General features: G+C 38.3%; 1 protein-coding gene across 1 annotated transcript in view; it reads right to left on the reverse strand.

The window, feature by feature from the left end:
- Positions 1-14,989, reverse strand: part of LOC150086824 (F-box DNA helicase 1-like) — a 501,907-nt gene that overhangs the window by 310,607 nt on the left and 176,311 nt on the right. The window contains exon 7 of the mRNA XM_090371598.1: positions 13,435-13,532. Coding sequence (XP_090227724.1) covers positions 13,435-13,532 — 98 coding nt within the window. The remainder of the gene's footprint in view (positions 1-13,434; positions 13,533-14,989) is intronic.

Raw genomic sequence — 14,989 nt, forward strand, 5'->3', positions numbered from 1 at the left:
CGCGGCACATTTTCAAGAAAAAAAGTAGATCGCAAATTAAGTTGGCCTTCCCTTGTTCAGAGATGGATGTGAGCATCCTTCACTCTCTTGAAAAGAGGACAGAGTTGCAAAAGTTTGGCAATTATGGCAAGAGATCATCTTTTGGCTCTGAGAATGATAGCAGATGAGTTGGATATGAATAAGGAGATGATTTGTCAAATACTGCATGAAAATTTAGAGAAAAGGAAGGTCTGTGCAAAATTTGTGCTGCAGAACCTTATGGATGAGTGGAAACAACGAAGAGTGTCATCATGCGAAGACAATCCAAATTTCCTCAATTGTATTGCCATTAGAGATGAGTGTTGGGTATTTCAGTACAACCGAAAGACAGCATGCGGTAGACCCAAAATCATCCCAGGGGTCCAAAACGTTCTGTTCACAGAAGTCCAGGATCAAGACTATGTGCATCATATTTTCTAACAAAAAGGTAATTCCCAAGGAATTTATTCCTGAAGGGGAGAGAGTGAATGCTGTGTTCTACGTAAAAGATTACTGAATTGAATTTCCTGGGTGAAGCCAAAATATCAAGAGAAAGACAGCTAGTTGTCTGACAACATCCCCACTCATTCTAAAAACTAATCTCACAGGGAAGAGGTTTCAGGATGTTGAGGCATAAAGAAAAACATAACTACCAACCTGAACATCCTCTCTTTAGATGCCTTCACTGAGTCTTTTCAAAAACTTTTAGAAGGGTGTAATAAATGCATTTAATCAGGTGGTGAATATTTGAATAAAAATAAAACCATTTTTGAGCTTCTTCAATTTTGTGTTCTTTTGCTGTACCAGGCCGGGAACTTTACTCATAGATACCCATCACATCTTTTGCACCACTTTTGCAGATTCAGGAGACTGGGACTCCTCCAGTCAATGGGGGGGAGGGGGGGATCATTCTGGAGTCTAATGGTGATCTTATTAATATTCCCAATACACGATGCTCGCAGTCGGCTTTTTTAGTATAACAGGATTCTTCCCTTGAATTTATTGAAGATAAACCATGACAACTTAATGTTTCCATCTCCTTGTAGGTTTCAATCAATCCAGCAGGCCTTTGAATTTCTCCAAACCATGGGTAAAAAAAACTACACATGGATACAACTTATTGCAACGATTAATAACTACTGATAAAAGGAAAACTTCTTAGAATTCAATGCATAATTCTTCCCTTTTAATTGAAATTTGTCCCCTGCTTCTAGCATTACTGAATATCATGAAAATTTAACCAGCATCCCTCTAAGGTAGTTAACCAATCTCAGTAACCCAGATATTCACAGGTTCTCATTACAAGAAGTCCCAGTTACCATTTGCAGCAAGCGTGTTACCATCTTTGTAACTTTTCAAGAATTTTTAAGAGGAGAGACTACTTCTACAGGATGGGATCCACTTAAATAGAAAGGGTGCGAGAATATTTGCTGATGCTATCGAGGCAGTGTTAATTTGGGTCAGAAAACTGCCAACTTGGGACACACACACACACACACACACACACACTAATAAATTGACAATAGCCAGAGGCAAAAGTGATTCTTGCATTGCTTTTATTGGAACGAGCAGCAACCTGGAGTGAAGGTGTTGGGAATTCCAAGGACTGCTAAGAATAATCACGAAACAAGTAAATACATGGGCTGTGTTAGAGTAACTGAGAATTACAAAAAAAAACAGGTGCATGTCTACATGCAAATACACCAATGCTAGGAGTATAATAAATAAATTTGATGAATCTGAACTGCTGGTCAAGACATCAAATGCGGGCATAGTTGGGATGTTAGAGACGTGGTGTCAAAAAGATATAACGAATGCAGAATATGAATATGGGGAGTACAATGTGTACAGAAAGGACAAAGCATTTTTGTTTTTTGGGCAGTGTCCAGGGGAAACCCTAGAGATTGCCTGAAAATCAAAACACACTCTCACGTACCGCAGCTTCGTCTGTAAGACAGGTGCCAAATCCGGCAGTAGTAGTAATAGATGCATGTGATGCAAGAAAGCAAGTGTATGAGTTTATGTAGTATCAGTCAAAAAAAATAATAAAACAATTTCACACATCCATTCCCTCTGAAAGTTTGTCCAGTTCATCTTTGAACTTATTTAAGCTATCAACTTCCACAATGACAGATGGAAGTTTGTTCCAGCAATTAACCACCCGCCGGCTAAAGCCATTTCCGCACAACTATTCTATAACTGTCATTCCTCAATTTGAATTTATGCCCTCTCAAGGTACGTAATCTGAGCAAGTGGAAGAATCCCATCAGAATTCAGCATGCTCAACCTATTCAAGGCCTTATACACCTCAACCAGATCACCTTGCAGGTGCCTAGTCTCCAATCACTGCAATTTGCAGAACTTAAGCCTTTCTTCGTAAGAGCACCCCTTTGTTCCATTCACCAATCTTGTTGTCCTTCTCTGTACACACTCAAGCAACTCACCTCAACATTCTTCCTAAAATGAGGCCTCCAGATTTGTAGGCAGTACTCAAGGCATGGCCTGACCATTGCCTTATGCAAAGGGATAATCACCTCCTTTTCCCTACTAGCAAAATTCATGTATATCATCGACAATACCCATAACCTGCTCTGGCAGCCTGTCTACATTGCTCAGAAAACTTCATATCTGACTGCATAATTACTCCCAGATCTTTTTCATTTTCTACTACCACACAGTTGGTATGTTTCTCTGGCATTACTTCTACGCATATGCAGTACTTTGCATTTGTTAATTTTAAACTTCAGTTGCCACTTCTTCGCCCATCTGCCCAAATTATCTAGATCTGTTGCAGTAGACCTCTGCGATTACTGTCATTAACAACCCTGCCAACCTTTGTATCAACTGCAATCTTCAACATTAAGCCTGATATACTGTCATCAATATCATTGATAAATATAAAAAACAACAGAGGGCCCAACACCAAACCCTGGGGTACTCCACTAATAACATTAGTCCATGAAGAGCAGCGTTCACCGATTACCAGTCTCTGTTTTCTCCCACTCAACCACCCTTTTATCCACTGTAGCAACTTACCCTTAATACCATACTGCTCCAATTTGTAGAGTAGTCTTCCATGCACAACAGTGTCAAAAGCTTTCCTGAAATCCAAGTATATGATATCAAAATGATTTTTTGTATCCAGTTCCTTTGTAACCACATCATAGTATCCAATCAAATTTGTCAGACGAAACTTTCCCTTAACAAATACATGCTGTGCGTGAATTATTACTGCAGTCTTGTCTAGATGATCCTGCAATGCATCTTTAACCAGTGACTACATTATTTCCCCAGAACAGAAGTTAAACTAACTGGTCTGGAATTACTCGTATCACCCTTAGATGTGAGAGAGTGTGTGTATGCTTCTGTTGAATGCCGGCACTTAGCAACTTTTGAACACCACCAGGTGTTCAATAGAAAGCCATCCATTAAGGATCACGTTCCAACACAAAGGTCCAAGGATGGATTACTGAGGGCAGCGTCTAGTAACATTCCTAGTAATTTGACAGGAACCAGCAGAAACCACAAGACTGTGGTCCAGAAAGTAGTCCATAATTAATCTGTAGAGTCATGCAGAGACCCCTGACCTCCCAGAACCTCACCAGGCCACTTTGCCACCATAAGGTATCTAAGGCCCTTTGAAGTCCACAAAAAGGCCGAGGACATACTTAGAATTAGAGGCAGCGACAACATCTAAGGCATACCTAATAGTGTCAGTTGTTCAATTAATTTTTGGTAAAACCAAATTGCATATCTATCTGTAATGTAAATTTTTACGCAAATAGTAATTTTTGAATCTAATAACAGTAAGTTTCTCAAGGACGGTTTCAGGAAGCAAACATATACAAGACACCTATTCAACAAGGTGATGATTAGTTGGGGATACACTGACCAGACTCTTTTTAACATGGCCACTTCTAACAGGTCGAATCTGGGACATTTACCGTCATGCAAAGTATAGATGGCCTCAGAAATCTCAAATTGAGTAAAACAGTCCTCGTGGGAAGAGCCAGCATAAATAAGGTGTGTAAACCTCATCAATGTCTGCTCTGTGGATTCCACATAAGGATGATAATTCCCTCCAAAATTGCACCCATGGAATCATTCGATGTAAGAGTCTGTTTTCAGTAGTTGTGATTGAAAAAAAAACTTCAGGAGGGTAAAGTTTTTCCATAACAGTTTTATAGGCCATCCCCCATGGCTCTTTTTGCATGGTTGTCTGAACCAAACGATCCCATGTCTGTTTCTTCTCGTGATATATTTCATTAAAGTAAGATCTCCAAGCTACCTCATGCAACTCAATAAGACAAGTAATCTCCTCTTGTCTTCGGTATTTCTTTTGGCTCATTGCATGTCCCATCTGGCAGTTTTCATATTATTTCTTGATTCTGTTAAATGTCAATTCCACCAAGGAACCCAATTTAACCTTTGCAAGCTATATGATTTTGTAATAACAGAGAGGAAAGTGGAAGAGAAATTGTTGCAGTCAAACATAAGAAAGGCAACTGGGATGGATGGAATCTATCCAATTATATTAAGAGAGGCAGAGAAGGAAGTAAGCAAATCTTTAGCCATAATTATGAGAGTGTGCGTGGATTCTGGGAAGGTTTCCATGGACTGGAGATGTGCAAATGTATGCACAGTTCACAAAGGATGCATCAAAGGGTGATACGAGTAATTACAGACTTGTTAATTTAACTTCTGTTCCAGGGAAAAATAATGGAGTCACTGGTTAAAGAAGTAATGAAAAATAATCTGAACAAGACTGCAGTTATACTTCGGACACAGCATGGGTTTGTTAAAAGGAAACCATGTCAGACCAATCTGATTGGATATTATGATGTGGTCACAAAACTGGATGCAAAAAATAATTCTGATACATATACTTGGATTTCAGGAAAGCTTTTGATACTATTGCACATAAAAGACTGCTGTATAAATTGGAGCAGTGTGGCATTAAGGGCAAGTTGCTGCTATGGATAAAGGGATGGTTGAGTGGGAAAAGAGCGAGTGGTAATGATCGAACATTGTTCTTTGTGGACTAATGTTATTAGTGAATTCTCACAGGATTTGGTTTTGGACATACCCTTGTTTTCTATATTAATCAGTGATATTGATGAAGGTATATTAGGCTTAAAGTCCAAGTTTGCAAGATGATACAAAGGTTGGCAGGGTTGTTAATGACGTTAATGATAGTATGCTACTGTAATAGGATCTAGAAAAGTTAGGCAGATGGGCTGAGAAGTGGCAACTGAAGTTTAACATTGACAAATGCAAAGTACTGTGCATTGGTAGCAGTAACCCCAGAGTAACGTATTAACCCTGTGGTACTGCACTCAGGGTAAAGGAGAATGAAAAAGAACTGGGGATAATTGTGCAGTCAGATATAAAGTTCACTGAGCAGTGCAAACAGACTACCAGGATAGCCTCATGGGGTTTTGTTAATGATTTACAGGAAATTTACTAGCAGGGATAAGGAGTGATTATCCCTTTGTATAATGCCACACCTTGTGTACTGCATAAAGGTCTGGAAGCCTCATTTTAGGAAGGATGTAGAGCCTCCCATCTAATTATTGTCCCACTGCACTTATCTCTACTCTTTCTAAAGTAATTGAAAAATCAAATAACCACCAACTGAAACTATCTAGAAACTTTCCATCTGACCAACAATCACCAGTATGGATTCCATCAGTGTCGATCAATTTATGATATTCTGGCTTTTATTACCCATCTATGGACTAATTCAATGAAAAATTTTGGATAAACTCAAGCAGTGGCTCTAGACATTTCAAAGGCTTGGCATAAAGGTCTTCAAAATAAGCTTCCATCTTGCAGTTTGCCAAACGTTTTTTGTAATTTGGTATCCAGTTTTCTCTCTCACCACTAATGCAGGTGATGGTAGATGGCTCTCAGTCTTCTACCTTTTCCACTAATGCTGGTCTTCCCCAATATTCAGTTCTTTCTCCCACTCTTTTCCTCTTTTATATTAATGACCTTCTTCATTTGACCAGAAATCCTATCCATAGAATTGCTTATGATTGCACGTTGCATTCCACCTTTCAGTTTGAAAAATCTTGCCCTGCACAAATGGCTTCAACTTCTTGAATATCCAGTACCAATTCCTAAAATGCTGTTCTCCACATAATTCTCCAGCAGGGCAAAGATAATTTAGTTGATTTCAATCCTTCTAAAACTCAGTCCTGTCTTATATCGTGCAAAAAAGATTCTTCTGCTCCCATGCTTATCTTCGAACACTGATTTCGGACAAGATCATATATCTCTATTGGGGTTTTTTTTTGTTACCTGTTGGCCATAATGCACCTACCAAAGTTTTTGCATTTTACTCTGATCCAAGCCCGAGGCGGGATTCGAACCCGCTACTATTGGGGATTACCCAATCTTTTAATCTCTTTTGGCATAAGCACATTAAAAATATTTCTTCCTCTGCATCTAAAAACTGGGTTTTCTCTTTTTCTCTTAGCATTACTTTTCTTCCAAACAACTGTTCACTCTGTACAAATTGCAAATCTGCCCTACCATGGAATATTGTTCCCACATTTGGGGAACAAATTGATTTAAAACCTCTCTCGGCCTTCTAGATTTCATTCAAAATAGAACAGTTAGGTTAATCAATGACTCATCTTTAACAGTCTATCCTCTCTTTGTCTCAGGTGACATGTTGGTGATATCAACTGATGATAGGCCAACAAACCTTAAAATGGAGCCGGCTGCGTGGTGGTATACACCAAGAATAAGTAACAATCGTCTTCTCTATTGGTGAAGCATTACTTATTCGAGGTAGTGCAATACATGATTTTGTAATAACTGAGAGCAAAGTGGAGGAGAAATTGTTGAAGTTAAACATAAGAAAAGCACCTGGAGTGGATGGGATCTATCCAGTTATATTAAAGGAGGCGGCAAAGCAACTAAGCAAACCCTGAGCCCTAATTATGAGAGCATCCTTGGACTCAGGGGAGTTTCCCACAGACTGGAGATGTGCAAATGTATCCCCAATTCACAAAGGGGGATCGAAGGGTGATACGAGTAATTACAGACCAGTTAGTTTAACTTCTGTTCTGGGTAAAATAATGGAGTCACTGGTTAAAGATGCATTGCAGGATCATCTAGACAAGACTGCAGCAATAATTCAGACACAGCATGGGTTTGTTAAGGAAAGTCTTGTCTGACAAATTTGATAGGATATTATGATGTGGTTACAAAGGAACTGGATGCAAAAAATAATTTTGATATCATCTACTTGGATTTCAGGAAAGCTTCTGACACTGTTGCGCATGAAAGACTATTGTACAAATTGGAGCAGAATGGTATTAAGGGTAAGTTGCTACAATGGATAAAAGGATGGTTAAGTGAGAGAAGACAGAGGGTGGTAATCAATGGGTGCTGCTCTTCGTGGACTAATGTTATTAGTGAAGTCCCACAGGGTTTGGTGTTGGGTCCACTGTTGTTTTGTATATTTATCAATGATATTGATGAAGGTAATCAGGCTTAATGTCGAAGTTTGCAGATGATACAAAGGTTGGCAGGGTTGTTAATGACAGTAATGGCAGTGTGCTATTGCAACGGGATCTAGATAATTTGGGCAGATGGGCTAAGAAGTGGCAACTGAAGTTTAACCTTGACAAATGCGAAGTACTGCATATGGGTAGAAGTAACCCCAGAGAAACGTACCAACTGTGTGGTACTACACTTAAGGTTGTAGAAAATGAAAAAGACTTGGGAGTAATTGTGAAGGCAGATATGAAGTTTTCTGAGCAATGCAGACAGGCTGCCAGGGCAGGTCATGGAGTTTTGTCAATGATATATAGGAATTTTGCTAGTAGGGAAAAGGAGGTGATTATCCCTCTGTATAAGGCAATGGTCAGGCCACGCCTTGAGTACTGCGTACAGGTCTGGAGGCCTCATTTTAGGAAGGATGTAGATTTACTTGAGCATGTACAGAGAAGGGCACAAGATTGGTGAGGAGAATGAAGGGATCCTCTTATCAAGAGAGGCTTAAGTTCTGCAAATTGCAATGGCTGGAGACTAGGCACCTGCACGGTGATCTGATTGAGGTATATAAGGCCTTGAATGGGTTGAGCACGCTGAATTCTGATGGGATCCTTCCACTTGTTTAGATTACGAACCTAAGTGGGCATAAATTCAAATTAAGAAAAGACAGATGTAGAATAGATGTGCGGAAATTTGCCTATAGCTAGCAGGTGGTTAATTGCTGGAACAAACTTCCATCTGTCATTGTGGAAGTTGATAGGTTAAATTAATTTAAGGAGGAACTGGACACTAATGATATTAAGAGTAGGAGACCGGCGGAATTACTTAACAAGTACAGGTCACTGTTGAAAAAAAGCCGTGAATTAGGGTTGAATTTGAAAGTGTCTGCAATTCTGCCCAGACACGATAGGAGGGAGCATATGATGAAAGCCCTGTCGATCAATTCAGCCCTGGAAGGTTTGTGCAAGGCTCAAGGGGTAGAATTTTTTTCAGCCTCGTCTGTACTTGTTAACAGGAGAGACTGCTTCTACAGGGATGGGATACACTTAAATAGAAAGGGTGCAAGAATGTTTGCTAATGCTATCGAGGCAGTGTTAGGTGGGTCGGAAAACTGCTAGATTGGGGGGGGGGATACAAGGACTAATAGATTAACAGTAGCCACTGGCAGAGGTGAAAGTGATTCTTGCACTGCTTCTATTGGAATGAGCCGCAGCCTGGAAAATAAGATGTAGGATAGTTCAGAGACTGCTGGGAATCATTGGGGTACAAATAAACACATAGGTTGTGTTAGGATAGCTAAGAAAAAGAACAGGTGCATGTATACTTGCGTGTACACCAATGCTAGGAGTTTAGTAAATAAATTTGATGAATTTGAGGTATTGCTCAAAACATCAAAGGCAGATATTGTGGGGATTTCAGAGACGTGGTGTCACACAGATATAAAGAATGCAGAACTGGAATTTGGGGAGTACAATGTCTACAGAAAGAATAGACAGGGTAGGAAGGTAGGAGGGGTTATGCTATTAGTTAAGAAATACATAAAATCCAAGGAAGTGAAGCCAGTCGACATTGCTGGACAGTGCAGTGTCGAGTCAGTTTGGTGTGACATAAGCATTGGGAGATCAAAATTGAGAGTAGGAGTGTGCTATAGGCCTAATGACTCTGATGAGTCATTAGGCCTATAAGAAACTGTATGGAGAAATAGAATGGGCCAGTAAATCAGAGAGTCTTATAATGGGGGATTTTAATTTCCCAGATATTGACTGGAATTTGGGGGCTGGTCACTCACACACTAGCAAGCTTTTGTGGATTTATTGGATGATTGTTTTCTACATCAGCATGTTCGAGAGGCATCTAGAGGGAGTAATAATTTGATTTGATTATCAGTAGTGATTCTTCATGCATTAAGAATCTGCAGGTAAATGAACCACTAGGTGGCAGTGATCACAGTGTGCTGAAGTGGGATTTACTCAAAGAGGTAACTACCATTAGGGGTAAAGGGAAGGGTTATTGCTTTCGTAAAGGCGACTACGATGGACTGAGACAGTATTTAAATTCTATACAGTGGGACCAACCGATGATGTTACCAACAGCAAATTCAAAATGGGAAGCATTCAAAGAACTTATCTTGGAAGCTACTAGGCTTTACATACCAACTAAGAAATACTGTTCAAGGTTTAGGCCTAAGTCGATGTCAGATGAACTAATGAGACATATGGCAGAGAAGAAAAATGCATGGGATACATACAAATTAACATGTGACACAGAAGCCTATGATAGATACAAGTTGATCTGTAACCAAGTTACAAAGGAGGTTAGGCAGGCGAAGGCAGATTACGAGAAATCTTTGGCAAGGGATGCAAAAAAAAACAGCAAAGAGTTCTTTACTTATGTAAACTGTAGAAGGAAGGCGATGAATCAGATTGGTCCACTTGATATCGATGGATCAACTGTTGATGATCCTGCTCAGGTAGCTAACAAACTGAATGAATATTTTGCATCGACATTCACACATGAGGAGTTATTCAGCGAGGGGAATGCCGGAGGTGTATTGAACTCTGGAAGTAAGCTAGAGAATCTTGTAATAACTGAGAGTAAACTGGAGGAGAAATTGTTGAAGATAAATACAAGAAAGGCACCTGGGGTGGATGGGATCTATCCAGTTATATTAAAGGAAGCAGCAAAGGAAGTAAGCAAACCCTTAGCCATAATTATGAGAGCATCCTTGGACTCAGGGGAAGTACCCATGGATTGGAGATGTGCAAATGTAACCCCAATTCACAAAGGAGGATCAAAGGTGGACACAAATAATTATAGACCTCTTAGTTTAACTTCTGTTCCTGGAAAATTAATGGAGGCACTGGTTAAAGAAGCACTGCAGGATCATCTAGACAAGACTTCAGTCATAGCTCAGACACAGCATGGTTTTGTTAAGGGGAAGTCTTGCCTGACCAATTTGATTGGATACTATGATGCAGTCACAAAAGAACTGGATGCAGGGAATAACTTTGATATTATATACTTGGATCTTAGAAAGGCTTTTGATACTGTTGCACAAGGAAGACTTCTGCACAAACTGGAGCAGAGTGGCATTGGAGGCAAATTGCTGCTGTGGATAAACGGGGTGGTTGAGGGGGAGAAGACAGAGTGGTAATCAATGGACACTGCTCATCGTGGACTCATGTTATTAGTGGAGTCCCTCAGGGTTCAGTATCGGATCCATTATTGTTTTCTGTATTTATAAATGATATTGATGATGGTATCTCAAGCTTAATGTCCAAGTTTGCCGACGATACGAAGGTTGGCAGGGTTGTCAAGGCCACTACTGTCACTATGCTACTGCAACAGGATCTGGAAAGGTTGAGCAGATGGGCTTCGAGGTGGCAAATGAAGTTTAACATTGACAAATGTAAAGTACTACATATGGGAAACAGCAACCCCAGAGCAACTTATCAACTCTGTGGTACTACACTGACAGTGGTAGAGAATGAAAGGGACCTGGGGGTGGTTGTGCAGGCATATATGAAGTTTTCTGAGCAGTGCAGACAGGCTGCAAGAGTAGCTCATGGTGTATTGTCGATGATATATAGGAATTTTTCTAGCAGGGATAAGGAGGTGATTATTCCCTTGTATAAGGCAATGGTCAGACCACACCTAGAGTACTGTATACAGGTCTGGAGGCCTCATTTCAAGAAGGATGTAGAGATGCTGGAACAAGTACAGAGAAGGGCAACAAGATTACTGAATGGAACAGAGGGGTGCTCTTACGAAGAAAGGCTTAAGTTTTGCAAATTACAGTGTCTGGAGACTAGGCACCGGCGAGGTGATCTGATAGAGGTGTATAAAGCCTTGAATGGTTTGAGCATGCTCAATGCTGATGGGATTCTTCCTCTTGCTCAGAATAATCACCTGAGAGGACATAAATTCAAATTGAGAAAAGACAGATGTAGGATAGACGTGAGGAAATTTGCCTTTAGCCAGCGGGTGGTTGGTTGGTGGAATAAACTTCCATCCCTTGTCGTGGAAGTTGATAGCCTAAATAAGTTTAAGGCTCAGCTGGACAGGTATTTCGAACAAACAGAGGGGTGAAGTGGAAGTGGTTATTTTTTATTTATTTATTTTTTTTTTTTTTGGCTGATGCTGCGTAAGCTTGCTTTCTTGCCTCAAATGCCTCTACTAATGCTAATGCTAAAAACATTTAAAGGGAATGGTTGTGTTATTTTATTTTTTTTTTTTTTTGGCTGATGCTGCATAAGCTCATACACATGCTTTCTTGCATCACATGCCACTACTACTACTACTACTACTACATGGTAAATCATTGTGAAGGAATAGTCACAATATGGGATACAATTAAATCAATGCCATTTATTCTATTTTTGTAGTTTCTTCTATTACAGATAAATATATGGTGATATTTCACTGCTTTCTTAATAGTAATTAATTTTAAATGGATGAACAGAGTAGTTTTAGAGTAAAGTAATGCTGGAAAAGAGCTTTAAAAAAAAAAAAAAAAACATTTCTTCATCATAGAATTTTAAACTATAGTAAATTTTCAAATGAACTTCTTGAAGGAAGCAAGCATCATTTTCTGTGCCAAAATTTCGTTTTAATGAATAACTGCTAAAAATTATTTCAATAGAATCATTATTTGTAAAAATAAATTCTGCTGCACTTTCTAATATATTTAAGTATTAATTTCTGCTTTATTTTACTTAAACATTGACTTAAAAAGCAATAATAAATAAAAAAAGAAATAAAATATGCACTACAAAAGTAAAATATTTTTTTCAGAGTTGTTGGCATAAGAAAAAACATTTATAAAATACCATATATTCATAAATATGGCACAGGGTATGTCTATATACAATTTGTTGCTCTTCACAAATAATATTCCAATTTTGCTTTTAATTAAAATTATGTGTACCCACTGGGATAAACACATTTAATTAATCTGTGTGCAGAGGTACACACACACACACACACACATTAAATAAAAGAAGCATACTCATTGAAAAAAAATGGTGGAAAAGAAAATAAAGGGTGTGTTAATTCTTTTTGCCACATCTTGTAAAACTTCCATTTTGTTTTTTCAAGCCATAACTTTCAATAAATTTTTTCTTTCACTGTAAACCACTACAATTTGGCCATATGGACCTTGAAAATAATTCAATGTGCTGAATTTTTCATGAAAACTATTTCATTGAAATAAGACTTAAGTTGTAGGGTTTAGGCAAGTCAGCAAATTAGGTCATTTTTAGGAGCATTAGCAACTAAGGCCATATTGCTCCGGGAATATGCGGTGGTCATTCCCTGACCTTTCCACGTGACGGGCTCGAACCCCGGTCTAATCAAGAAGCGAGGTCATATTGTGGCATATATAATATATTTGTAAATTGTATATGTTCTGTGGCTGATTTGCTGTTTTCTGGATGAAAAACTAGTTTCTGGGAGGAAAACCTAGCCTGAGGCTGACTAATCAGTCACACTGTGAAAAAGCCCATAAAAATTCCTTATGTCGTTGACAAGAATAGAACTCAGGTCTCTTCCACCAGTGGGGGGAATAGTGATTATACCAGTTGTGCTACCCAACCCATGAGGTCCAGGCTTACAGAGTATTCAATGATAATAAGGGTAGCCTGCTGGTACTTGGAAATAATTCCATTAACAGGGAAATTTTTGTTAAAAAATATTTTATGTAACAATAAGTCATTAATTGGAAGCATAAATGTCAATATAATAATCTTTCCCCACTTAGTGAAAATAAATTAGAATTAAAACATCTGTATTAAAATGCAACTTACAAAGCTCACATATAACTTTTGCTATAAAAACTCTCAAACACACATTTTTATTTTACCTTGCATATTAATAATAAGGCATATCATTCTGAAAATATGCACTAACCTGCAAAAGCAATAATCTTCACTATTTGGCCTTTTTCCATATTGTGATTTAAAATGCGTATTTGTTCATGAGTAAACTTCACTGACTGATTTGGAGATCTAAAATAATAATAGTAATATATAGTTTCAGAATTGACTTGCAATGATAACTTTGTAATGACAATTTTGAATACCAACTGTGTATATTTGTAATTTTTTTTTCAGATAAAAGGCAAAAAGAATATTATAATATTTATTTATCACAAATTACAGTTTTATAACATTTGCAATGTGAGAAACAATTTTCATAGCAGCTAAACATGAATTAATTAAACAACTATTACAGAGAACACAAATTTGTGTAAAAACAGAACAACAGACATTAAAAATTAGCTACCTAAATTTGCACTTGAAATATTGATCACAATAATTGACTAGTAATACACCACCATATTTTCTGGATGATAAGATTCTACAGATAAGTGCACCCACATTTTACATGGCATTTGGGGGGTGGATAATATATATTTTATTACATATGTTTGAAACACGAGTTTACTAAAACCAAACTTTAGAATAGATCAAAAGCTTTCACTTATTGTAAAATGCCAGAACCTCGTTGCCGTTACCCTCATCATTACGATCTCTTGTTACAGTATAAACTTTCGCTTTCTTCAATGAGTGAGTCATCTTTGGTGCCATCAAGGGCACTAAAGATGATTCATTCATGCCAGTTTGCTGATTCTACATTTCTTGAAGGAAATGGTAACTGTCTTGTCCTTCACTAATTCCATGACTCTTTTACCCATTCATATACACACACCTAAGAAACTGTTGGTTGCTGCACTGACACCTATTGGTGTCAGATCAGGACTTGCAGCCTCCAACCAAATGGTCAACCCTTCACGCAAGAATGCTTTAAAGGGTTTAATTGTTTGAAAAGGAACAACACAAAATTTGTCATTATTAGAAGTTAAATGAAATAAGACACTGTCTAGCATAATTAAGAAAATTATGCTGTTAATTAAGAAAAACATAAAATCAAAAGAAGTGCATCCAGTTGATATAGATGAACGTGCACTGTTGAGTCAGTTTGGTGTGACATAAGCACTGCAAAAGCAAAAATAAGAGTAGGAGTGTGTTATAGGCCTAATGACTTGAATGAGTACAATGAACAATTGTACAGAGAAATAGAGTGGGCTAGTAAATCGGAATGTCTTATACTGGGGGATTTTAACTTCCCAGATATTGACTGGAACTTGTGGGTTGGTCACTCACACACTAGTCAGACTTTTGTGGATTTATTGGATGATTGTTTTCTGCAGCAGCATGTTCGAGAGGCAACCAGAGAAAGTAATACTCTTGATCTGGTTATCAGCAGTGATCATTCATGTATTAGGAATTTGCAGATAAAAGAACCACTAGGTGGCAGTGATCACAGTGTACTGACGTGGGATTTACTTAAAGATTTAATTACCATCAGGGATAAAGGAAAGGGTTTTTGCTTCCGAAAAGGCGAGTACAGTGGTCTCCGACAGTTTTTAAATTCTGTACAGTGGGATCAACTGACGATGTTA

This window comes from Mastigoproctus giganteus, chromosome 4 (genome assembly GCF_048544385.1).
Source record: "Mastigoproctus giganteus isolate SK-2022 chromosome 4, ASM4854438v1, whole genome shotgun sequence".
NCBI classification, from domain to species: Eukaryota; Metazoa; Arthropoda; class Arachnida; order Uropygi; family Thelyphonidae; genus Mastigoproctus; species Mastigoproctus giganteus.